At 40.2% G+C, this 27,045-nt stretch overlaps 1 protein-coding gene across 1 annotated transcript; it reads right to left on the bottom strand.

Moving 5' to 3' along the window:
- Positions 1 to 3,059: 3,059 nt before the first annotated feature.
- Positions 3,060 to 26,762, bottom strand: TARS1 (threonyl-tRNA synthetase 1). The gene is made up of 19 exons (XM_001508493.5): positions 26,666 to 26,762; positions 21,768 to 21,848; positions 17,522 to 17,712; positions 15,407 to 15,530; positions 14,660 to 14,781; positions 13,994 to 14,111; positions 13,220 to 13,284; positions 13,054 to 13,132; positions 11,920 to 12,066; positions 10,181 to 10,279; positions 9,374 to 9,540; positions 8,343 to 8,505; positions 8,111 to 8,248; positions 7,390 to 7,467; positions 6,786 to 6,886; positions 6,574 to 6,678; positions 5,376 to 5,448; positions 3,885 to 3,999; positions 3,060 to 3,413 (listed from the first exon to the last, which is right to left on the bottom strand). Exons 1-19 carry the CDS (start codon positions 26,708 to 26,710, stop codon positions 3,265 to 3,267), a joined length of 2,160 nt encoding a protein of 719 aa, XP_001508543.2. The 5' UTR covers positions 26,711 to 26,762; the 3' UTR covers positions 3,060 to 3,264.
- Positions 26,763 to 27,045: the final 283 nt, after the last annotated feature.

The raw sequence follows: 27,045 nt of genomic DNA, 5'->3' as shown, positions 1-27,045 counted from the left end.
GACCTGTGCTCTTTCCACTAGGTAACACTGATTTTCTTAATTTGAGAAACCAGAGCACTGTGAAAATCCTATAATAATAACAGTGGTATTTGTTAAGCACTTAAAATGTGCCAGACACTGTAATAATAATAATAATGTTGGTATTTGTTAAGCACTTCTATATGCAGAGCACTGTTCTAAGCGCTGGGGTAGATACAAGTAATCAGGTTGTCCCACGTGAGGTTCACAGTCTTAATCCCCATTTTACAGATGAGGTAACTGAAGCCCAGAGAAGTGAAGTGATTTGTCCAAGGTCACACAGTGGAAAAGTGACAGAAGTAGGATTAGAACCTGTGATCTTCTGCCTCTCAGGCCTGTGCTCTATCCACTAAACCATGCTGCTTCTAATGACTCAATCGTCTTGTATCTACAGTACTTTTCTAGAGGCTGAAAAACATTTTAAATAAAAAAGAGTCCTAGGAGCTTTGAAATTAGATTGACAAAAAAGGTAAGTCTTCTCAGACCCATGTAGGATATCTGACAACCATTTCCAGTCTCATGTAAGGCTGCAAACTTCCAACGCCCCATTACTTTCTTTTTAGTTTTTTTCTTTCTTCATCATCAGTGGAATGTAATGAAAACTTATGGAGAGATAAGCATTGTAGGAGCACTGTATTAACTACTTGGCAGAGTCCCACAGAAGCAATACACATGGTCACTGACTTCTAGGAGCCTACAGATCACTCAGTTTCTGCTAGGGAGTCCAAGAAATCTTTAAAAGTAACCTAGGCATTAGGGGATTAAGGTTTGTTCCAGGACTGTGGTCATAAGAGTGGAAAGGAAGAACCACAGAATTGAGATGAGAAAAAAATAAGATATGGTGAGTGGCTGCATAGGAGGCATGAATGATGCCAAGTTTATGAGGGTTGGGGTTAGGGCAGAGAATGTCTGTTACTTCAGATTCTGGCCTCTAATTCCCAACTGTGGTTGGGTAACCATTTCCTATTCTCAGTGCCTCATTCATGGGTGTTCTTCCAAGTCATCCAAACCCCATTCTCACATTAAGAATAATAGGCACAACTTCTACAGGCTGTTTTCCTTGACATCTTTTTAGGTTTTAATTGCATTCTACATATTATTACACTGCTCTGCACACCTTAGGGGCCAATAACTACCAGTGAATGGGGTGTTTATTATAACCAATCTAACGTCCATTTCTTTCCTAGGGAATTGTCATCAAACAGAAGCTGCCAACTTGGAAAAAACTTGGATGGAAAAAGGTAAGAGTTTCATTTGGAAAACTATTCTGGGAGAGAGGGGATTTAAATATAACAAGCTGTTTTGTGTTGAGATTTCCTGGCTATTTGAGGTGTTATTTTTTTTTGAATCAGCCATTTCAATCAGTTAATGGTGCCTATTAGATTCAAGCCGAAGACTCTACTGCCCTCTATTGTCTTGCGAGTAAAATAGTTCCTTCCATTTTATCATTTTTCTTCTAAAGTTAATTTTGTAATAGTAGCACTAGCTAATCAACCAGTCTGTTTAATGCCTTTTGTACTTCTAATGGTTAGACACCCTCCCCAGTACAGGGCATTGAAGAAAAAAAACCCATAATTTAAAGACTTTAATAGAATTCACGAAGATGCCATTTTATCTCTGGTTCTCTGCCCTGACTTGTCCAACTGTTAGTTCTAAAGAGAAAAAGATTAACTTAGGGCTTAGTGAAAACTCTTCTCTCACTACCCTAAGTGATAAAATATTCGAGGAAAAAAATGGTATGGCAGTAAGTGGTTTATAAATACATTATGCAGATAAGTTGGAAAGAGTGAAATAACTAGGAAAATAAAGGAATAGAAATACTAAGACTAAATCTGCCTCACTTCCAGATTTTCTAAGGACATTACCATAGTTTGATAACTATTAACCTTTTCAAACTCAAAAGACTTACACATCTATGTGTGGAATACATTTACCTTGTATTTTGTGATGCATTTTATAATAGCCCAGTTCAACTACTGCTTTATTTATAAAGTAAATGAAGGGAATTTGCTGATTCATTACTCCTCTTATTAAAATACATTGGGTTTGCTTTAAAATAATCACAAACCTACTATTTGAGGTGCAAATTCAGAAGTGAAGACACTAGGTCAACTGTGACTCCACCCCTTTCTCAGAAAAAAATTTTCTTAATGTGCTGTCTGGACTCTTAAAATAATTGAATTATGGGCTGCTTATTAAAGATCTTATCCCTTTGATTAAAATGAGAATTACTAACTCTAGCAAATTAGGCCAGTATCTTCTGTAACTAAACGAGGCTGCATAGGGAATTTGTTGCAGGCAGTTTATTTAAATGCCAGTGATCACTACATTTAGTTATTCGGAATTTAAGGGGAAGAGTAACCATCGTTGGAAATTATCTAGAAATGTGTTTAGGTTTTTCCTCATCGTCATCTTTGTCAGTGACACTTATTGAGCACCACCTGAATACAGAGCACAAACTGAGCACACAGAATAGTACAGAAATGGTAGACACTGTTCCCTGGCCACAACGACCTTAGAGAAACAGCATGCCTGATGGCAAGAGCACAATAGCCTAGAGGTTCAAAATGCAATGGAAAATTAGCTAATTTAAGACTTTGGGCAGGGCAAGAATTTCAGAAACAGCTTCAAAAGCCACTCAGGCACTAGGCCTAGAAACTAGAGTTTCAAACCCAAAGTTTTTAATGTAGTAAAAGGAGGGAGAGTCTTATCAGCTACACCTACACAATTAATAGGCATTGCTATCAGAAATTCTATCAGTTTAAATATGATTGTTTCATCAGAGACAGATATACTCATGTTTTCTATGTGTTTATGAAATGAAAATAGAATAAGGATTGTACACTTCCACTAAGGTGATTCTCTATATGCTACTGGTAGAGAGAGCTTTAGTTGCAGAACACAGATCTACTTCCCTCTATTATTACCATTCTGATACCTAATTTTCAACATCAACCCAATGGAAAAAGAAAATTCAATTACTTCCTTCAAATCACTGAGATTCTCATGCTTCGTTTTCTGCAATCAGATATGACAAACAACCAGTTTCGAATGTGTCCAATTTAATTAAATGTTCCCAATACATTTCAGCATTGCCTGAAAGCAGTAAAAATTAGACACTTAAAGGTGCCTCACATTACAAATTCAGGGCACTCTAAAGAAGTTGTTACAATCCATTACTAATTTAACATTATGAAAAGGCTGGTGTGCGTTTTAGGCCAAGCCAACTAGAAAAAAAAGCCTTGATTAAAACTCTTCTTCAGCTTGTTTGCAGCGGGACTGTTTCAGCTGCTGTAACCTCTCGATGGTTTCTGAGATGGTGCGCTCTCCATGCACTTTATTATCTCTTGTGCGGATATTAACAGTTCCACTTGTTTTCTCTTTTTCACCAACCACTGCAACAGAAAGCCTTGTTAGCATGGACTTTGAACATACATGTAAAAATGTTACATTAGCTGTAGATTTGGTGCTTTTTAAATTGACAACAAGCAAAATACATGAAGTCTATGCTGCAATGCAGAAAAGTCTGGTTTAATTATTACGCTTTGGCCTCTGTATTTTAAAAAAATACATTTATGTGAAGTCTCAAATCACATCCAGGTTGTATTTTTTGGTTCTAAATTATAATTCAGATAATCACTGTGTGCACAGGCTAAAAAAAAGTTTCACTGTGTATTGAAACAGAAAGCACCTCAGTCCACAGCAATCAACCATGGAAGCTAAGAAAAAGTGTGGATCAAGTATCATCACCATCATTTTTGTCAAAGTTATGTCGTGTTCCCCTCACCACTACCACAGGGCCCAGGCTGCAGGTAAGTTCCTTAAAGGGACTTGGGTTTTTTAGTGTGCTTGTGTGAGTTCTTTACCTAAGATAAAGTTATACTGTGCTAGTTGGGCATTTCTGATCTTCTTGTTCAGAGTGCATCCTGGATCCAGATCAACATCGGTCATCAGTTGAGCATCATGAAACTGCTGCCGGACCTACCCAACAAAAAAAGAACAAATCTTGCACAATAAATATTTACCATCGGTATATTTAGTTCCTGAACTTTCAAACGACTTCATAGTAAAAGGCAGTTAGAATTACATTTAATTTTCTTCTAGTCTCCTGCTAAAGGATAGTGTGATGCCCATACCTAATCATTCAAAAAGCAAATGCCAAAGCCGAATGGCTCTGTCCCATCAAAACTGCAATTCTGTAGTTTTGCTTGCTGGATAGGTGTTTTATTTGGAAAATCCTTCTAAGATAGAAATTCAGGCAGCAATTGATTTCACTAAACAGGATACCTTAAACAACAAAGAGTACATATCCTTAGAAGTACCATACAATTTTTTCACAAATTTAATTTCCCAGAAAAATGTTAAATGGACGCTAATTCATTCCAACTGACAGACCCAAATCCTTTCAGAGGCTACTCTTCCCTATGGAATATACTTAGATAAGAGCCTCTAAAGACCCAGAACATGATGGGTTTCTATTTATACCACCTCTGAAAAATTAAGGGTTTGCATCAAATCATTTTAGCAGCTTCCTTTTTCTACAGGAATAACTTCGCCCAATGGATTAGCAAAAAATGCTCAACATCAAATGTCCATATCAGCATGCCCTCCATATAATTTCTTAAATCACACTGAAAAATTCACACATAGCATTGCCTGTAGCTATTTTAAAAAATATAATGGGCAGCTAGATTCAAATCTCATGCAATTTCAAGCAATTTTATCTATGCAACTCTAAAAGACCTGCAAGCGTTAACTTCATCTGTGATAGGAACTTTTACCCAAATTCACCAGCTACCCTTGGAATTTTTTCCCTAATCTCCCAGGAATGCATTTCATTACCTAGACACTCATGTACTTAAGATAAAAAAGTTAATTTTCTCATCATGTGTTTTCTAGTTCAGGTACACTGCAAGAGTGAAGGATGTTTGTCAATAACAATGGAATTAATGGTGAAATTAACAGCTCTAAATTCTGCTGTATACTAAAGAACATTCCTGTTACACTTGATGACCACAAATACACTATGGTATGAAAACAAGCATGTTTTTATAAAAAATAATTTAGCAAGAGAAATACTTCTAAATTCCTAGAGAAAGTGCTCTGTAAATAATTTACAGCCAAACACTTCTCATTTCAATTTACATTATTTGGCTTTTCAGTGTTTTTGTCATCTAACATTTTGAAAATCAAATGCTAAAAGAACTACACATTGTAAGAAAACACTTTGTTGTGATTATGGAGCACCACCAGATTTTTAGCAACAGTGATGACTTCACTTACTCCCTCAAAAGGTGCTGTGAAGCAAGATAAGTGACAGCAGCACTTCATATTTCCAAGGTTATCATAAAGCTCACCTTCTGAGCATAGTCATCGCATGTAGGTCCCACTGGCACCACCATCACTTGCCGTGGAGACAGCCAAAGGGGCCTGTGGAAAAACGGGAAAACATCACGAAGCTTTTGGTTCTGTCCTTCAAAATTTTTTTCCCCTGAAATGCATGCCAAGCACTTGGATCAAGAAGACCAGGGCCTTGGCCGGCACCATCTAAGTCGGAACTCCTACCAGCAGAGAAACCTTGATCTTAAGGAATATGTTACAATTCAGTACTTAATGATGAACTGATTGGATGACAAAAACTAAGCATGTGAATACCCAAGGTGCTGAGGATTTTACGGCTTACCGTCAAGAAAAGCTATAAATGCAATGAAAGGGTTGAAAAGACCTGCCATCAAAGGTTTTATCAATGAAGTCAGGTTCCCAGGAAGCTTTATGACACCCGTATGAAAAGTTAAAACTGGGGGAATGTGTCTGGACCCTAAATTCACCTTTACTTTTTTTTGAATAAGGAAAAAAATTATCACAGTATTTTGTCAAAAAGTTAGGAATTGTTTTTTCAATATTATTTCAATTTTGGTAAGAGGAACATGTCACTTCTCAGGAAGTAATATACTGCTTTGATTTTGTGAAATTGCTGGTGGCAAACCATAGTTGTAGGGATCATTTCCCATCACTGGAACCTGTAACAATGCAACATTATACTGGTCAGTTATTTTAATTGACATTAAATCTAAAATTATATCTACATTTCATAAAATAAACCATTAAGTTTATGGGAATGGAACTTTTGTCACTATGAAATAAAGGGGCAGGAGTAATGTTTTTAAATGTAAATAAAAATCACACCCTCAATTATGGGTAGCTCAGGCATCATCTAGTAAAAAAGGGTCCCGAATATATTGAAACTCCATTCTATGAATATGAGTCAAATACAAAATGCTTGTTTAGGGTTGAATGTTGAGAGGTATTTTTTTCCAGTTGTATTCACATAGCCAGAAACATAAACTGGACAGTGATTTTGAGCCCCGAAGTCTGACTGAAGACTGAAAATGAGACTACCTTTCTCCGAGCATCTTCAAAGGAGAATGAGACGTGGTTTCTGCCCAACTGAAACAGCTTCACCTCCAAATCAAACATCCCTTGGATCAACCAGGCCTTTTATATCACAGTATCTGATTTCAAAACACAAACTCACACACCACAGCTCCACTTTACCATTTGCCTCCAAAGTTTTCAGTCAGGATAGCAATCATACGTTCCACTGACCCCAGGATAGCTCGATGAACAATTACTGGCCTTTTCTTGTCATCACCATCATGGCTGTCAAGATAAAGCATTTCTGGTTTTGGAGTATTTGACGGAAATCTTTTAGTACATCAAACAAGGCAAAAAATATCACTCGCTTTGTGAGAACAAAGCCTACTTACCTAACAAAAGTAAGATTAAATCTGATTGGAAGTTGAAAGTCTAACTGGATTGTTGCACACTGGTGGTAGCGACCAATTGCATCCTTAATCTGAATGTCGATCTGAAAAAAAGAGTTTGCTAAATATAAGCTGCAATTAAGGACCCTTCCCCTTCCCTGGTACGCTGGAGCCAACAAGATGGGGGATGTGGGCCTGCTCCCACTTATGGCTGGAGTCAAGCCTAGGACAACAGAGTAATACAGGCAGAAGCCGGCAATTTGCGGGGGCAAGGATCATATTCCATACAAAGATTGTAGAGGGAAAAGGGGGAATGAAAAGAGATGTATTATGATTTGGGGCTCTTGTAGTTGGAGAGGCTACAAAGCATCCAGAAAGTATTATTTCTTCCCCTTAGATATTTGGATATGGAAGAGTAGAGAAATACTATTGAATGAATAGTGGGCCCCAGCCTGTTTGTTGTGGATCCAACCAATCTATAGCATTTATTCTCAGGTTTGCCATGAGAAACGCTTACCCGTAAAAGCCTGCCTACGAAAGCATAAAATGAGTCCTTCTGTATCCTTGTTGTGCACTCACACATTTCGGCAACACACACCGTACTAACCTTGGGTCCATAGAAAGCTCCATCCCCTGGGTTTAATTCCCACTTCTCGCCAAATTCAATCAGGCTATTTTCCAGTTGCTAGAGATAAAATATATATGTTAAATGCGATTGTCTTGTCTTATGGTGTCAAGTAGTCTCCGACCCATAGCAACACCATGATTACCTGACTTCTACTCATTACCTTGCTTAATAACATTGGGACCTTCAATATGAACACCACCTTTTCCTCATCACTTGAATTGTGCATAACCTACCACTTCATCAATATAGTACAAATCAGTATACATCTAACTCTCCTGTAATTTAGGGATTATGCACTTGGCAAACACTATGCTACGAAAAACTTAGATTGCAGCACGTGCACTATATAACAGACGCTACATCGTGCCGAACTGTATTTTCCAAGAGCTTAGTACAGTGCTCTGCTTACAGTAAGTGCTCAATACATACGACTGAATGCATGAATGAACATCCACTCACTGTCAAAAGAATGTTCTTGAGTCCCTAAAAGCATTCTATCCAACGTGTAAAGTGAAAATGCACACTAAAGAAGAACTCAGTGTACTCAGATCTACGAACGGGAGCAATTTAATCATTCTTCTTTACCCCGTAGCCCACCACCTCTCTTTTTGATTCGACCCTTTTAAAGAAGATGTCTCTCTCTCTCACCCTGTATAGCCACAAATGTAATTCTGATAGGTTATCTGAACACGCTACTTACCTTCTCAGCTTGATTCCACACTTCAATATCTCCAAGAAACTTTTCAGGACGAGTAGAAAGATTCAATTTAAAAGAAAACCCAAACACATCATACACAGTTTTCAAGAAGTCCAGGCAACTCTTTATCTCCTCTTCAATCTTTTAGAAAAGCGCAAAACATCGGTCACTTTCTTGGCATAATATCCCTTGGAACTTAATGTCACAGTACTTATTTCATCCTATGACAGAGTACCTGCTCCATTGCACAAAATATGTGAGCATCATCTTGTTGGAATCGCCGAACTCTGGTAAGCCCAGTGAGAGCGCCCGACAGCTCATTACGATGGAGCACTCCAAAGTCGGCTAGTCGCAGGGGCAGCTCCCGCCAAGATCTTGGGCGATGATCAAACATAAGGCTGAAGAAAGAATTGCCAGGGAAACTCATCAAGATGGCAAAGATGGTAGAGTACAGAAAGTTTTCCTCCAGCATATTCTAACATTTATGAAGACTTACTACTACACACTCTTGGATCCAAACTTAAGTAACGTAGGATGCCAAATTGTATATTCTAACTAGCCTCCTTTTCAAAGCATAGTCAGTGTGGTTTAGAGTCACTATAAGTAGAGAAGCCACTTGACTTGGTGGATAGAGCATGGGCCTGGGAGTTAGAAGGACCTGGGTTCTAATCCCAGATCTGCCACATGCCTGCTGTTTGACCTCCGGCAAGTCACTTGACTTCTCTGGGTTTCAGTTACCTCATCTGGAAAATGGGAATTAAGAATGTGAGCCCCATGTGGGACAGCGACTGTGTCCAACCTGATTAACCTCAATCAACCCAGTGCTCAGAACAGTGCCTGGCATATAGTAAATGCTTAACAAGTACTATTATTAATTATTATTATAATAAAAAAATTGAAATTCTCCCCAGTAGGAAGAAATCAAATCTAGTGCTATCTTCACAGAGAAGGCGGCAAGTGAAGGGAATTTGTAACCACAGAATTTTGTGTGGTCTGAAAATATAAAGAGGAGTTTGGGTAAGTAGATGGATGGAGGTGTTTGAGAAGTTACAGGAAGGAGAGGGACAGAAAAAATTAGGAAAAGTAAAGTTATAAACAATCCCCACAATGAGGATAGATGGCAGGGAGGGAAACCATCACCTAGCTGCTCCAAATATCTTGTTGTCACGGTCAGGGACAGAATACCAGGCTGGATGGACCCAGTAATGGCCCTGCTGATCTTAACAGGTGAAAATAACTTGACAGAAACTCAAGAGGGAGGAATACCAGTGTCCTGGGCAGTTCATGGGTTTCAGAGCAAAGATCTCCTTCTCCACTTCAAAGGAGAACATATTTTCACTGTAATGCTGCCAGTGTCCAGAGGTCAGCCAGAGTTTGCTGTTGTAGATATTCGGGGTGACAACTTCCTGGAAGCCTCGTTTCCTGTATTCACTCTAAAAGACAGACACCCCCCGGCCCAAACAAATATCAAGATAAAAATGATGGGCTAGATGTGCAGTTCTATGATTAATCTTCTTTTAAACATAAGAATTATGTACCAGTGCAAGCAATTAATAGATCTGGGTGACAGAGAAGATCTTAATCAGTCAGCCCATGAGACTAACAAATGACAAAGTTGTAAGAACAATTACAACTGCTAACCAAAAGGCCTGCATTCACATGGAAAGGTTTCCACATCGCAGATACGGACCCGAGTGTGATCTTTCGCTAGACCACCCCCATTGTGATGAAAAGCATTTTAAAATGTTGCTGCATTAGAATGAATTATTGTATTTGTTTTAGTTTTATGCCTCCTCATTTACCCAAAAACAAGACTACCTTTATAAGGACAGTGAAATTAAACTATCAAGGTAGGCATTCAGATAGGAGACAGCTATTTGCACTGCCATTCTAGGGTTATTACAACAATCCCTGGGGTCTGGCTGCTTTCTCCACCCTCCCCCATTTGGACAGCGGCAAGTCAATGGAGAATACGATCAGTAATGATGCTAGCTATGCCTCACCCAACCAACATGCTTCCTAACCTGCATTGTAAAAACACTGCTGACAAGCGGTTTTGGAAATACTCTTTACCCTAATGAATTCAATAAGTGTGTTATAGATGTAGGCTCCTTTTGGCAGGAAAAAACAACTTCCAGGACTGAGTTCATGGAAGAAATACAGTTCTTGATCCTAAAAGAAAAACAAAATGTAAACTATTATTTGTACATAATTTCAAATTCTGATGATGCCTATCATTCGAGTTGATACCTGAAGCACAAGAATTCAAAAAACAGACTGATATTTCAGCCACATCTAATTTAAGTCTGACAAGGGATGAATGGAAATGTCTCGGACACAATAATTGTCAGTCATAAAGGACAGCAGAGAACCTTTCAATTCCCTTCTATTTTGCAGACCAAGAATAATATTTCAGAATATGACTAGACCCTATCGACTACCTATTAACTGGTGAAAAACAAATCCTGTTTCAAGACTGTTTATTCTTTGCAACTTTAAAGCTTCTAATTTTAAGCAGAACCAGCAATCCACCAATCTCACATGAGATCAATACAAAGATCCACAAAGAGAAAATAGCATGAGCCGAGGGCCTAGAGTACCTAGGTTCTAATTCAGGCTTTGCCACTTGTCTGCTGTGTGACCTTGCATAACTCACAAGTTCTCTGTGCCTCAGTTCCCTCAGCTGTAAAAGGGATATTAAATCCTACTCCCTCTTACTTAGGTTGTGATTCCTGTGTGGGACAGGGACTGTGTCTAATCTGATTATCTTGCATCTACCTAGAATTTGGCATGCAATAAACGTTTTTTATTATTAATTACAATAATAATAATAATACTCCACGCAGACTCAGAATTCAGGTGCTGCCACACATGGCCAAGGATTATCTTTTGGGGAAAGTGTAGGGGAGCACCCCACTCCCCACCGTTTTGCAAGCCATCCTGAAATCTCCCCAGGGATTCCTCCTAGCTCCAAGGAGAAGGGGCCCTATCAGGAATTACCCTCATGCAGAAAACCACAGCTTCCAAGATCAATGCTTACATGCACAATAAAGGGCTGAGACTGCAAGTGCTATCATTTCTTTCCCCCCACAAAATCTAGTTAAGAGCATTAATTTTATATTAGTGAAGATTTCTGCAGCCACAGAGCTAGGGATAACAGCCTTGTTGTTGGACACCCTACAATTCAAGTTAAACAATGGTCACTGCCTGCTAGGGGCACACAATCGGAAACTCTAAATCCAACACCCTCCACTGGCACTGAAACTTTCATTTCAGACTGAAAAAGATACAAGGGTGTACAGCAAAACGTTCTTTCCTGGCAGTGAGCACCCAATAATTCAGCTTTGAATAACAATCAATAGGTTCCTAAATCTAAGCTTTCCTCAAATTCCAGTTTCACAGAATTCAGCACTGGTGATTTTCATCCTCTTTAAACTGCCAAGAACTACTGTACACTTGTTTTTATGTTTTTTTTTAATTTGACGTATCCCTCCAACACGCCCCAGAAAAAATACCTCTACAATTCAAAGTAAGTATGAGGGTCTGGGGATGTGGATCATAATCATAGCATTTATGTTTCATTAAAAAAAAAAACCACCAGAAACTTAGGGAAATCCAATTAATAAATTCGCTTTCATTTTAAGAAGTACTTACTATCAAAATATCATTAATGCATTGCTTATATTGACAGTTGGCCAAGTAAGAAAATGCACAGATGTAAAATTAAAACTCTCATCAGAAGGAAGATGCCCAATAATTAAAATACCTAAATATCAAAAACCCAGGACAGCTTACTGATTCAGGTAACTCACCCGTCCAATCTTCCTGTGATCTCTATTCTTCGCTTCCTCCTGAAACTTCTCCCACTCTTTCAACAATTTTGGATCTGGGAATGAAATGCCATAAACCCTCTGCAGAGTTTCCATATCAGCTTTGCCTTCCCAATAGGTAGAAGAATTCTGAAACACACACAGTGGAACAACATTTACTATTTTTAAATAATTTACAATCACATTCTCAAAGCATTCCAGTAAACTTAGAGTTAATTCTTAATACTGTTCTTCTTGTCACAGTACCCTACTGATTTTTTATTTTATACTTATCCTTTTTGTCGTTTATGTTCCTATTGCTTTCTCTTTTATGTACCTGTCGCCAATCCCCTTCCCCACTTTGTTCTTAGATTGTGAACTTCTTGAGGGTCAGGGACCCTGTCATTCTCACCTGTGTATTCTTCCCCAGCCTTGAATATAGTGCTTTGCACATAGTAAGTGCTTAATAAATACCATTACTAACACATCTACTGTTACTTTTAATAGATAAAAGCACAGAAGCTTTTCTGAAGCACAGAAAACTACTGTTGATTAAAGGCAACGCCAAAATCGGAATTCCCAGCTTGGTCACTGTGCCATCCTGAGTGTCATTAGAAAGAGAGCCCGTGACTAATGTTATTAATAGTCCCACTATGGTAGTTACTATTGTATGCTGACATTTGGCTCAGTTGTTAAGCAATCACAATAATGAAAAAGCAGGAACTACAAGGTACCTTGAGATAATCACCTCATTAGTCAAAGCCCTGTCATATTTAATTGGCATATATAACTTAGGAAAAAGGTAAGTAAACCATGAGGAGAAATCATCTTTTAAAAAGTGGATTTTGATGACCATGAAGGTTTCGCTCTTGAATGCAGAAAATTCGATTATGCATTTAGACGTTATTGTGAGTTCAAAATATCACATACCAAAGGATGAAATAAAATCAAGATTCCTACCAAAAGAGCACTTCAAACAAAAAGGAACCACTCAAAGGTGACAGAGATGAATCAGTATGTACAAAATAGTCACATCAAGAAAAACTGCATGATATCTAAGATACTGAAAAAGGCTCAGTCCCGGCATTTGTTCCATAATGTTTCTCCTAAACAGTCGAAACTCCCAAGAGGCCATACCTTGTGAATTTTTAAAGTCTTTATCTTGCCTGTATGCCTGACATGAGGACCTCTGCACAGATCTATCAAGGGACCACATCTATGGGAGAAACAGAAATAAAACTGACACTTAAAATGAATGGGTTTCCATTGGAATAAGGCAATCGGAAATTTGCCACATTCTTACCTATAGACAGTAGTAGTTGGAGTATTCACTTTTTCGTTCAAGATGCGGCATTTGAATTTATTATACTAATAACAAAAAGGATAATAGAGCCCATAGTCAATTTTTGTCATTTGAAATAGTGAATCCAATAAGATTAAAAAAAAATTGAATGATGCTTATAAAACCCGAAAGACTGGCAAAGTTTGTTCATTAGAAATGTATAATAAACAGGAAATATTTAACAACACTGTAGAGAAAAGTTAATGAAAAAATCATTCTATACGCAAGCATTGGGTTCTCGAAGAAACTAGTGCTGTGGCGAAAACTACAAGATAGCAACTACTGATTCAGTGTGAATAAGTTAGGGGTAGATGGTTCAAAGACACCACCATGACCAACACTTCCCAAAACAAATTCTTAAACTGCTATGTTCACCACTAGTAGAATGCTTGACACTCATTATTATTTTAGCTAATATTGTAAGACTGCAAAAATACAATGTTTCAGCATAACTGGATGTACCTTTATATGTAACAAGCTATTTTTATGTATAACATATTCAAAGAGGCCTGTTCTGAGTCCCAGGAATTTCCTTTTCCTTGTTCACTGTGAAGAACTGGAATTCTCAAGGGGTAGGGGCTTGGATATTTCCCAGTCCACAGATATACACCAGTGAATCGCAGGACAGTAATAGCTCACTATATTTTCCACCCGATGCAATGAATATCACCGATGCAGCTGGTAAACTAAAATTAAATATCCTTATTCAGCTATTCCATATTCAATCATACTTACCTTAAACATCTCAAGTAAAGTTTCTTTCTTGACTTCCAGTCTTTCAAATAGCTGTTTCTCCTTCATGATTTTCTTACATAAGCTCTCCAAAACAGCAAAGTCATTGCTGGAAACACCTCTGAAAAAAGATTCGCAAGTCTTTTAACTCCATTACTGAATCCATTTGCAAGCCATGACATTGAAGGAGGATTCTTGAGGACAGGGAACAAGTCTACTAATTCTACTGTACCTTCCCAAGGACTTGGTATAGTGCTCTGTACCCAGTAAAATTCAATACTTGTTCCGTTGCTTGAGAAATATTCCCAGAGACAGAATCTTCCCTACTGTATTCAATTATGGTATTGTTAATAATAATAACGATGGTATTTGTTAAGCACTTACTATGTGCCAGGCTTTGTACTGCATTTAATAAAAATGATGTTCCCCTTCAAAATAGCTGCTTAATAATATTTGTGTCACTACACTGCAATACTTGGGAAATTTACTCTTACATAGGTCATCCACTTCATACAAGAAAACAATTCAAAGTGTTTAAAGTCATGAACATTTACAGTCTACCAGTGGGAATAGGATGAAGTAACGAAAACCATTTTGTACCACTACAGTACACAAATATGATTTTACATTTCCTCGGTGAAAACAATTTATAACAATAAAAAAACTTACCCATTCTCAAGATACATATCATAATAGAAACCATTTTCTATTGGCGGACCATAGCACAAGCAACCACCGTAGACTCTCTCCATGGCTTCACCCATTATGTGTGCACTTGAGTGCCAGTATACCTGATGATTTTAAGAAAAACATGGAAGTATGAGCCACTTCATGCTGCAGTGGGCATCAGAGCTCTCGAAATACAAAAGGAATGAAAACGGTCTACACTATCTTTGTTTGAAAAGTTAAAAGTCGGTCAGTATTTCAGTTATCCCAAATATGTAAAGTTACAGAAGTTGAATATATTTGGCACCTAGCTTTCCACCTAGATCCTTTAATGTGTAAATGAGTTTCAGGACAGAAATATAATATTTTGAATACTTGAACTGCTTTTTTTTTTTCCTCCAAGCACCTTTGCATCTATTTATCTCACGTAATTCTCTCAACATTCCTGAGATTCATAATAGGCAGGGAACATGACTCAATTCTGTTGAACTGTACTCTCCCAAGTGCTTAGTCCAGTGCTTTGTACATAGTAAGCACTCAATAAATACCACTAGTTGATTGGATTGATTACATAAGAAACAGTCCTTAGTTAATATCAAAGTAGAGCACATAAACTACAGTTTTTATGAATTTCAGAAACCAATTAACATAACTATACCAGCTAGAATACGAAGAGTAAACACTAATAATGAATGAGAAAACATGGCAATCACAATTACAACAGAACCCTCGCAATTGGCAAAAACCTACTGCTTGAGCTTCTTCATCATCAAATTTGAGCAGCTCTAAGGAACAGTCTCCTTCCAAAGGGCGATCCAGGTCCCACACGACTTTATTCACTTTAGCGATAACTGTGTTATCAGCCAGGCCTTGACTACAAAATGACAAAATTAATAGCCTATGTTAGTTACTCGTTACTCAAAAATTTAGACTGAGAACTGAGAAAAGTAAGTTACTTTGCAAAAAAACCACTTGTGGAAATACTGCAAGAAATGGGGAAAATTTAGTTTATCAAAACAAAATTAATATCCCAATGAGATCATAAAATTTCCTTTTTAAAGATGTCATGTTTCCTAAATGACCTGCAAATGTTCATTTATTGACTTAATTCACTAAAATAAGTTTTCCCCAAAGCATGATCCTTTAGACTGTAGCCCAAATCCATGAGTATAAATGACAAGTTTGTTGAGATTAAACTGTAATCATTTTCAAATTTCGATTTAGCAGTTCAATTTCAAAGGCGTTTAACAGGGGAATTTTCTTACTATCCAAAAATCAGATGTATATAAGAATAGCAATATAACATGCCACAAATGTGGCAATTTCATCATTTTCTAAACTTTAACGGGAACAGAATAGAATGAAGTTAATAAAAGTTAACCTGTATTGATTTTGCCCTGATTTTAGACAATCAGTAGAATACTAAGGGAAATAAAGTCACTAAATATATGTTGGTGTGCCCATGAATACCACTGCGATTGGAAACACATATGAAAATTGTCTTGCATATAGCAGTGATGTTCTAGTTGAGGGTTTCTACACATATTCCATGGTCAAATGGCAGCACTGTTCTGCTCTAAATAGAGATGGAATGGAATCCTGATGTGTGTGTGTGTGCGAGAGAGAAAGCACGTGTATGAACAAACACATGCAAACAGCATGGCCTAGGGGATAGAGCAGAAGCCTAGTGGTCAGAAAGACCTGGATTCTAATACTAATAATGATGGCATTTGTTAAGTGCTTACTATGTGCTGAGCACTGTTCTAAGCGCTGGGGAAGATACAAGGTAATCAGGCTGTCCCACACGGGGCTCACAGTCTTAATCCCCATTTTACAGATGAAGTTACTGAGGCACAGAGAAGTCAAGTGACTTGCCCAAAGTCACACAGCAGACAAGTGTTAGAGCCGGGATTAGAACCCACAACCCCTTACTCCCAAGCCCGGGCTCTTTCCACTACACCATGCTGCTTCTCTACTAATCCCAGCTCTGCCACTTGTCTGTTGTATGACCTTGGGCAATTCACTTCATTGTGCCTCAGTTCCCTCATCAGTAAGAAGGGGATTAAGACTGTGAGCCCTATGTGGGACAAGGACTGTGTCCAACCCAATTATCTTGTATCTACCCCACAGTTTTGAACAGTGCCTGGCACATAGTAAGCACTTAATAAATACCGTTACTGCTCTTACTGTTATGTGTCTGAATGCATGGATTTATAGAAAAGGAGGCGGAGATAAGATATAGGAACCAAAGTTTTATTACTTCCTAGGATTAAGATGGAGGTAAGAATTCAGGCCTCCTGATTTAGGTGGGGTAAATCTCCTAATTTCAGTGTCTCTCCTGTCCCCACTAATCTTACCCAAATTAAATAGCGTAAATGCCAAGACTTCAGGGTTTCTTCTGTTCCCACTTATCAAGACTGATTAGGGAATGAGTAACAGGTTGGTGACTGGGGGGTGGGAAGGGAGGAGGCTGCAGATGCCTAAATCCTGGTAATAAAGACAAGATGGCTGACTGGCTTGGTTGGCAGCGGCAGCAAGAACCTCATCCTCCCAACACCTTAGGCTTTCTTCAATTAACTCCATTAAGGACAGATACATCTCCCTACACAAAATGACATTTTTTTTAAAAATGAAAAGACAACATCCTGATTTGGGGAATATAAGTATCCAAAATATTTCTTTCATTGTGGAGACCAAAATTGGAGACCCTTCCTTATTTGAAGTTATATTACTTTCATCATACCAGCCTAAAAAAAGCTATATGTTTTGGTTTTTTAATCCCAAAATAACATAATGGAAGAAACTCTATTACAAAAGAGAGTTGCAGTTTGCAAAAGTTTAGAAAGGGATTAACATGGCTCATACCTAATCCCACAAGCAATTTGGTAAGGTGTGGTCTTCCAGGATTCAGCATCAACTTGTTTGCCATCAGGTAAAGTGACTTTGATAGGTTTGCCATCTTTTGCAGCTTTTTCTGCCAGAAGGGAATCGTGTTCTGCTTTAAGTTTATTATACATCTCAAGACGCTCATTGATATATTCAGGCCAGGGATTCAACTGTAAAACCATGAAAGAAGGAAAAATGAATGTAAACATGTTTTTACCTTTTAAAAGGGGGAAAGGGAAGTAAGAGAAAAATGAGATGCCCACTGCAAGTATCCTGTTGAGGAAAGAAAACACTTTCTTAAAAGAAACTGTTCCAAGACAAGAGCAGCAAAATGATTTCGTATTGGGGACTTGGCTGCGGACTTCTAGCTCTGAAGAAATGCTCATATGGAAAGAAGTAAAACAGGTTTTTCCATCCTACCACAACCTCATAAAGGGAGGGGGGGAGGAAAAAGTCGATATACATGGCTCTTCACAACCCTTCACCTCCCAGCTGACGCTGTTAACCAACAACAGCTGGTACGGCAGTTTTCTGAGCTTTTCAATTTTGAGTGAAATTATTTATCCAATGACCCACCACTTATTTCTCTCTGGGCACACTTCCAATAATAATCACCAATGGTATTTATTTTCAATCAATCACCTTATTTACTGAGCACTTACTGTGTGAAGAACACTGCATTAAGTGCTTGGGAGACTGCAATCTACTAGGGCTGGTTGACAGAGCTTGTTACCTTGCCCATAAGGAGCTTAGGGTTTGATGGGTGGGAGATATTTTTGGTAATTATTAGGCAATTATATGTCAAGTACTGTGCTGAATCCTGGGGAATATACATGATAATCAGATTGGATACCGTCCCTGCACCATTTGGGGCTCAATTCTAAGTGGGAGGGAGAACAAATAGTTTTAACCCCATTTTACAAATGAGGAAACTGGAATATAAAGTAAACAACTTATCCAATGTCAAACAACAGGCAAGTGGCGGAGCCAGGACTAGAATCCGGGTCTCCTGACCAGTACTGTGCTCCTTCCACTGCTTGGTAAAGAGACAGGGCTGCCTCCAATTTGTTTCAAATTCAAGAAACTATTAACTTCTCCAGTAATGGTATTCCAATTATTGCCTAAATTTCAAATAATTTCTTCATGACTCTTCTACACTAAACACTGTTCTGTCTTTCAATCAGTTGTGTTTACTGAGTGGCCACTTTGTGAGGAGCACTGTAAGTGCTTGGGAGAGAACAGAGTTGGTAGACAAGTTCCCTGCCCCACAGGGAGCTTCCAGTCTAGAGGGGAGAGAGAGTCATTAAAATATGAATATGAACATAAGTGCTGTGGGGCTGAAGGTGGGATAAAGAAAGGATACACATACAAGTGCTTTGCAACACAGAAAGGAGAGGGGAATAGGGGAATATGAGGACTTAATAGGGGAAGGCCTCTTGGAGATGTGATTTCAATAAGGCTCTCCACAAATATACACTATTAAAATTCAAAGTAATGTGAGGAATAGAAAAACTTGCTATTCAGCGAGCCAAATCCTTCTAATGTGCCTAAAGTTATTCCCTCAATAAATGAAGACCTTTGATATCAATGCATGTAAACTCTGGTGTGTACACACTGCAGTAATGCATTCAACAATGCAGAGCCTCCAACATTTTACCAGCAAGTAACTTTAAACACTGAGATTTATATTTACAAATATACTTAAAAGTTCCTTAGGTTTCAACCTTATGTCTATTCGAATGTCTATACCATTTTTAAAATGAAAGAAAGTGAAAACGATACGGCCAAACACTGTGTCCTTGAAAGTGTTTCCATGATTCTACTTTGTGAGTGCTATTGTTGATTTAAGGTGAGACGCAGCGTGGCACTTGAGAAGCAGTGTTGCTTAGTGGATAGAGTACGGGCCTCGGAATAAGGAGGAGCTGGGTTCTAATTCCCACTCTGCCACATGCCTGCTGTGTGACCTTGAGTGGTCACTTCTCAGGGCCTCAGTTACCTTCGTTACCTTCTCTGTAAAATGGGTATTAAGACAGTGAGTCCCTTGTAGGACAGGGACTGTGTCCAACCTAATTAACTTGTATCTACCCCAGTGCCTAGAACAGTGTTTGCCACATAGTAAGCACTTAACAAGTATCATAATCATTATTAACCCATAATCCACCTATTTTTCTAGGAGAAATAAAATTGACATTTACAAGTCCTCCCACAATTCTAAAGGCAGGGCCCACAGCAGGAGAGTGATTTCATCACCTGCATCACAGCAGCACACTCCTCCTGTAAGTCAAGTAAAGTACTATACAATTAACTTCTGTGGCCATAACTTCATAAAACAAGTGTGACCTACTATCCCACACTTCAAAGGAATAGACTTTCTTTTAAAACTGCTGCTTTAAAAGATTTGAACAGAGCTTCAAGTAAAACGATGCAAATGACCAAACCAACCGGCGAAACAATATCCCCAAATGAATTCCTGTCCCCTGGCACAGGTCTCCCTACCTTCAAATCCCTTCTAAGATCACATCTCATTATGAGCAAGGAAAGTGTCTGCTAATTCTGCTGTACAGGACTCTCCCAAGCACTTAGTACAGTACTCTGCACATAGTAAGCACTCAATACCATTGATGATTGACCTCCTCCAAGAGGCCTTCCCAGATTAATCCTTTAATCCCCTATCTGTTCCTGTGTCAATTATGCACTTGGCTATGTAGCCCTTAAGCATTCTAATACTCATCCCAATTACACGGTACTTCAAAATATTATTATAGTTTATTTTCCCTATCCCTAATCTATTTTAATAGATGGCTCCCCATGTAGTCTCTTATGGGCATAGAATAAATCTACCAAGCAGCGTGGCTCAGTGGAAAGAGCCCAGGCTTGGGAGTCAGAGGTCATGGGTTCGAATCCCAGCTCTGCCACATGTCAGCTGTGTGACTGTGGGCCAGTCACTTCACTTCTCTTGGCCTCAGTTACCCCATCTGTTAAATGGGGATTAAGACTGTGAGCCCCATGTGGAACAACCTGATCACCTTGTATCATTATTGAGAAGCAGCGTGGCTCAGTGGAAAGAGCACAGGCTTGGGAGTCAGAGGTCATGGGTTTGAATCCCAGCTCCGCCGCTTGTCAGCTGTGGGCAATTCACTTCACTTCTCTGGGTCTCAGTTACCCCATCTGTAAAATGGGGATTAAGACTGTGAGCCTCAAGAGGGACAACCTGATTACCCTGTATCTACCCCAGCGCTTAGAACAGTGCCCTGCACATAGTAAGTGCTTAACGAATACCAACATCATCATCATTGTACTGTTACTTCCCCAAGCGTTTAGTACACTACTCTGCACTCAATAAACACCACTGACTGATACCCAATTTATCCCATATCCATGTTTTCTAATCTCCACGCTCCACTCTTTTTGCAGTCCCTCAAACAATTCTTACTCTTTTCCCTAAATAACACCTCCTTTTCAATGTATTGGCTCTGATGACATATACAGAACCCTCGGCTTCTTAGACCTAATGGTGGGAAACAAAGGATTAGATGAGCTCAGAAAATGGCATACTATGACAGAGAAGAGATTAGCTTCCCAGGGACACATCAGTTATCTTCTCTGTGCCTCAATTTCCTCATCTGCAACATGCATACATGATACTTGTCCTCCCTCCTAATTAGACTGTGAGCCACATGAGGGACAAGGACTGTGTCCAATGTGATTATCTTGTATGATGATAACTGTATTTGTATCTTATATCTACCCCTGTGCTCAGTAATAATAATAATAATAATAATGTTGGTATTTGTTAAGTGCTTACTATGTGCAGAGCACTGTTCTAAGCGCTGGGATAGACACAGGGGAATCAGGTTGTCCCAAGTGGGGCTCACAGTCTTAATCCCCATTTTACAGATGAGGTAACTGAGGCACAGAGAAGTTAAGTGACTTGCCCAAAGTCACACAGCTGACAAGTGGCAGAGTGGGGATTCAAACCCATAACCTCTGACTCCAAAGCCCATGCTCTTTCCACTGAGCCACGCTGCTTCTCATGTACAAGTACAGTTCTTGACACAGAGTAAGTGCTTAGCAAATATTCAATAGTATTTATTGAGCACTTACTATGTGCAGAGCACTGTACTAAGCACCTGGAATGAACAAGTAGGCAACAGATAGACACAGTCCCTGCCGTTTGACGGGCTTACAGTCTAATTGACGTGAGGGGTTGATCTTTTCCATTTACCTCTGCCCGACCTCCATCCCCAGCTCCTTCTTTAGTCTTCTTTTTGCCTCCATCCTTTCGTTTTTCTTCACCAGTACCTATCTGTAATAGAAGACAATTGATTCATGAAGCCATCGCAATTACCAGCAAATACTGCCAACTTTTGTTTGAACTAAAGTATTTTTATTGAAGCAAATATGGACCCAACGACAAACTTGATAAACGGTTAGAACACCCTGGTAAGAATAGTAGAGAATTTTAGTAAACTAGTTTGCTGACAAGTCCTCAATGTAACAGAGGTCAGTTGCCTGCCAATATTTCTTATATTATTTCCATATTTTATTAAATGTTAGACCAAAAAGAATAAAGTCCAAATCATAATAGAAACTAGAAGGGAATTAAGCCAAATGGAGTATTATTTCTCTCCCCAAAATAAAAACACATTTTGGCCAGAAAATTTTCTAGTTTATTAAAATTCATTCATTCAATAGTATTTATTGAGCGCTTACTATGTGTAGAGCATTGTACTAAGCACTTGGAATGTACAATTCGGCAACAGACAGAGACAATCCCTGCCCAATGACGGGCTCACAGTCTAACACCTAACAGTCTTCTATTTAAAGGATATACTAGGTCAGGGCAAATGGTGCTGATTTCTCCTTTTCCTCCTTCTTTCTCATTCTTTGAGGAGTTTTTTTCTTAAAGGTCTGCTGCTTTCTCGAAAGCAATATGCCATTCTGGTTGATCCTCCGAAACTGTGTCCCAGTTTTTCATCTGGGATGCATAATTGTTTTTTGAAAATATGGGAGTGGAGGCTGTGTCAACTCTCTGGACTATTCATATGGCCCAAAAGCAAACACTGCTTTCACTTTAGCACCTGCCATACTCCCTTCTAACACTGACAAATATATTCTGGCTATTCAAAGCGGACACCAAAAAATGCCTAAACCTTTTTTGTATTATTTTCTCACCAAAGTACAATGCCAGCCAGCAAGACTAGCACCTATGAACACATAAGCACTAGTTTTTTACTTACTGATTCATACAACTGTTAGAACCTGTCCCATCTTTGTTCTTCTTACCTGTGCTCTGGAGAATGATGGTATTTGTTAAGTGCTTACTATGGGTCAAGCACTGTTCTAAACACTGGGGTAGATAGAAGCTAATCAGGTTGGACACAGTCTCTGTCCGACATGGGGCTCCCGGTCTTAATCCCCAATTTACAGATGAGGTAACTGAGGCACAGAGAAGTTAAGTGACTTGCCCAAGGTGACTCAGCAGACACCTTGGTGGAGTCGGATTAAAACCAGGTCCTTCTGACTCCCAGACCCGTGCTCCATCCATTAAGCCACGCTGCTTCTCTCTCAGATGGTAAACTTCTCCCCGCTAGACTGTACACTCCTTGTGGTAAGGGCACCTGTCTACCAACTCTATTGTACTGTACTTCTCCAGAGTACTTATAAGAGTGCCCTGCATGTAGTAAGAGCTCAAGTATCACTGACTGCAATCATGAACCATAGATAACATCCCTGCCCATTTCCACCATTAGATTATAAACTCCTTGAGGATAAGAATCATGTCAGCCGCTTTGCTATTACTCCACATGCAGTGTTCTTCATACAGAAGGCACTCCATATATGAAATTTATCAACACTGTTGCAGGCCGCTTTATCCAAAATTAAGATATGTGCAAGGTAGGTAGGTAGGCATCAACCGGCCCGAGTGGCAGCCTCCCAGCATTTCCACATCTAAACCATGAGAGGCAACGGGTTTCTATTCCACATTTCTGGGAAAAGGAGACTTTGCCCCTTCCCTTGGCCAATTACCCTTCGCTGCACATATCAGTCCTCACTGTCATAAAATTCTTCTCACAACCCCTTTTGGGAAATTCAGAATTATTTCCTCAGTGGAGGCCAGCTGGCCAACATCCTCCAAATTATAACCCTTACCCCTGAATGATTTTTATTTCTCAAGTGTATGGGAGGCTGAGTGCTCATTGTGTGCAGAACACTGTACTAAGCGCTAAGGAGAATACGCTACAACAATAAACAGACATATACCGTGCCCACAACAAGCTTACAGTCTAGTTTCGGGGGCCAGACATTAATATAAATTACAGATATGTGCATAAGTGCTGTGGGGCCGGGAGGTGGGGTGAACAAAGGGGGCAAGTCACGGGGAGTGGGAGAAGAGGAAAGGAGGGCTTAATCAGGAAAGATTTCTTGGAGGAGATATGGTTTCAGTAAGGTTTTAAAGTGTGGGAGGGAGAGTGTCTATTGGGTTTGAGGAAGTTTCCACTCCAGGGCCCTGAATGTGGCTCCTCCATTCATTCATTCTTTCACACTTATTGAGCATTTACTGTGCGCAGAGCACTGTACTAACCGCTTGGAAATGTACAATACAACAATAAACAGTGAGATTCCCTGCCCACAATGATCTCACAGTATAAAGGCAAGGAGACAGGCACCAATACAAAGAAATAAAATTACAGCTACGTAAATAAGTGCTTTGGGGCTGGGAGGGGGGAGAGCAAAGGGATAAATAAAATGACAGATATGTACATAAGTGCTGTGGGACTCGGAGGGGGGAAGAGAAAAGTGATAAATAAAATGACATATGAGTGCTTTGGGGCTAAAAAGTGGGGAGAGCAAAGGAATAAATTTGCAAAGGGAAGCAACGTGGCACAGTGGAGAGAGCAGGGACTCGGGAGTCAGCATATCATGGATTCTAATCCCGACTCTGCCACTTGTCTGCTGCGTGGCTTTGGCCACGTCACTTCTCTGTGCCTCAGTGACCTCATCTGGAAAATGGGGATTAAGACTGTGAGCCCCTTGTGGGACCGAGCCTGTGGCCACCGGATTTGCATGTATAATCATGATGGCATTTGTTAAGCGCTTACTATGTGCCAAGCACTGTTCTAAGCGCTAGGGGGGAATACAAGGTAATCACGTTGTCCCACATGGAGCTCAAAGGCTTCATCCCCATTTTACAGATGAGGTCACGGAGGCCCAGAGAAGTGACTCGCCCAAAGCCACACATCTGACAAGTGGTGGAGCCGGGATTAGAACGCATAACCTCTGCCTCCCAAGCCCGGGCTCATTCCACTTGGCTAAGCTGCTTCTCATAATAATACTGATGTTGGTATTTGTTAAGCGCTTACTATGTGCAGAGTACTGTTCTAAGCGCTGGGGTAGATACAGGGTCATCAGATTGTCCCACATGAGGCTCACAGTTAATCCCCATTTTACAGATGAGGGAACTGAGGCCCAGAGAAGTGAAGTGACTTGCCCACAGTCACACAGCTGACAAGTGGCAGAGCCAGGATTCGAACCCGTGACCTCTGACTCCCCAGCCCGGGCTCTTTCCATTGAGCCAGGCTGCTTCTATACAAGCAGATGCAAGCACTTGGCACAGAGTAGGCGCTTAGCACATGCCACCATCATTATTAAGGATGCAGCATGGCTCAGTGGAAAGAGCCCGGGCTGGGGAGTCAGAGGTCATAGTTTTGAATCCCGGCTCTGCCACTTGTCAGCTGTGTGACTGTGGGCAAGTCACTTCACTTCTCTGTGCCTCAGTTACCCCATCTGTCAAATGGGGATGAAGACTGTGAGCCCCACGTGGGACAACCTGATCACCCTATATCTATCCCAGCGCTTAGAACAGTGCTCTGCACATGGTAAGCACTTAAATACCAACATTATTACCCAGCACTTAGAACAGAGCTTTGCACCTAGTAAGCGCTTAACAAATACCAACATTATTATTATTACCAGCACTTAGAACAGTGCTCTGCACCTAGTAAGCGTTTAACAAATACCAACGTTGTTATTATTACCCAGCGCTTGGAACAGTGCTCAGCACATAGTAAGCGCTTAAATACCAACATTATTAGTGTTACCCAACGCTTGGAACAGTGTTCAGCACATAGTAAGCACTTAACACATGCCAACATTATTATTATTACCAGCATTTAGAACAGTGCTTGGCACTTAGTAAGCGTTTAACAAATACCAACATTATTATTATTACCCAGCACTTAGAACAGTGCTCTGCACCTAGTAAGCGCTTAACAAATACCAAGGTTATTATTACCAGCATTTAGAACAGTGCTTGACACTTAGTAAGCGCTTAACAAATACCAACATTATTATTATTATTACCCAGCACTTAGAACAGTGCTTGGCCCCTAGTAAGCCCTTAACAAATACCAACATTATTATTACTACCCTGCACTTAGAACAGTGCTCTGCATATAAGCGCTTAACAAATACCAACATTATTATTATTACCAGCACTTAGAACAGTGCTGTGCATATAATAAGCGTTTAAAAAATACCAACATTATTATTATTATTACCCAGCACTTAGAACAGTGCTTGGCCCCTAGTAAGCCCTTAACAAATACCAACATTATTATTACTACCCTGCACTTAGAACAGTGCTCTGCATATAAGCGCCTAACAAATACCAACATTATTATTATTACCAGCACTCAGAACAGTGCTGTGCATATAATAAGCGCTTAACAAATACCAACATCATTATTCTTACCCAGCACTCAGAACAGTGCTCAGCACACAGCGCTTAATACCAACATTATTATTATTAGCAGCACTTAGAACAGTGCACTGCATATAATAAGCGCTTAACAAATCCCCACATTCTTCTTCTTCTTCCAAGGTGATGAGGTGGCCCCCTGTTTGGCTTTGGGCAGGTCCTTTCCCCAGCTCCCTCGCCTGCAAAAGGGGGAGGTGAAGGCAGCGAGCCCCACGTGGGCCCACCTCATCACCTTGGGTTCCCCGCCCCAGCGCTTACAACAGGACTGGGCACCCAGCAATGCCATCGTTCTTAAATGATATTAATTCTCCCTTCCTCCCCCTCCACCTTTTAGCTTGCCAACTTGCCCTGCCCGAGCTCACCGACTTGTCCGCGCTCTGCATCCTGCCCACGGGCGGCTCGGCCATTGCAGGCCCTGCTTGGGAGGAGCCGAACCGCCCCTCCCACCCCCCGGGCTCGCACTGCGCCTGCGCCACGCAGCCCCTCCTCTCCCCCCCTCCCACCTGCTGACTCAGCCGAGAGGCGCGAGCCCGCCCCCGACCAATCAGAGCCTCGCCCGCCTGCCGGGCGGGAGGAGGCGGGACTTCCGGCGCCCCGCTTGCCGCAGCGGGGGCACGTGGACGCTGCAGAGCAAGACCGGAAGAGGAGAGATTGGACTTCCGGTTGCCCCTGGGCAGCCCCAATGGGGGGAGGGGCAAGCCTGGGGTTAGGCCTCTCCCTTCAGTTTTCAGCTCCTGCTTAG

This window comes from Ornithorhynchus anatinus, chromosome 3, assembly GCF_004115215.2.
Source record: "Ornithorhynchus anatinus isolate Pmale09 chromosome 3, mOrnAna1.pri.v4, whole genome shotgun sequence".
Taxonomy (NCBI): Eukaryota; Metazoa; Chordata; class Mammalia; order Monotremata; family Ornithorhynchidae; genus Ornithorhynchus; species Ornithorhynchus anatinus.
This window is presented reverse-complemented; position numbering and strand designations above follow the sequence as displayed.

Bases quoted from the DNA above. Each gene is read 5' to 3' on its own strand.
- TARS1 (XM_001508493.5), bottom strand. From the start codon at position 26,710: ATGGCCGAGCCGCCCGTGGGCAGGATGCAGAGCGCGGACAAGTCG. The intron at 13,285-13,993 runs GTAAGTATGATT...TTTTGTTATTAG, and splicing joins CTTTACTTGAGATGTTTAAG to TATAATAAATTCAAATGCCG. The intron at 13,133-13,219 runs GTAAGAATGTGG...TTTCTCCCATAG, and splicing joins CCAACTACTACTGTCTATAG to ATGTGGTCCCTTGATAGATC.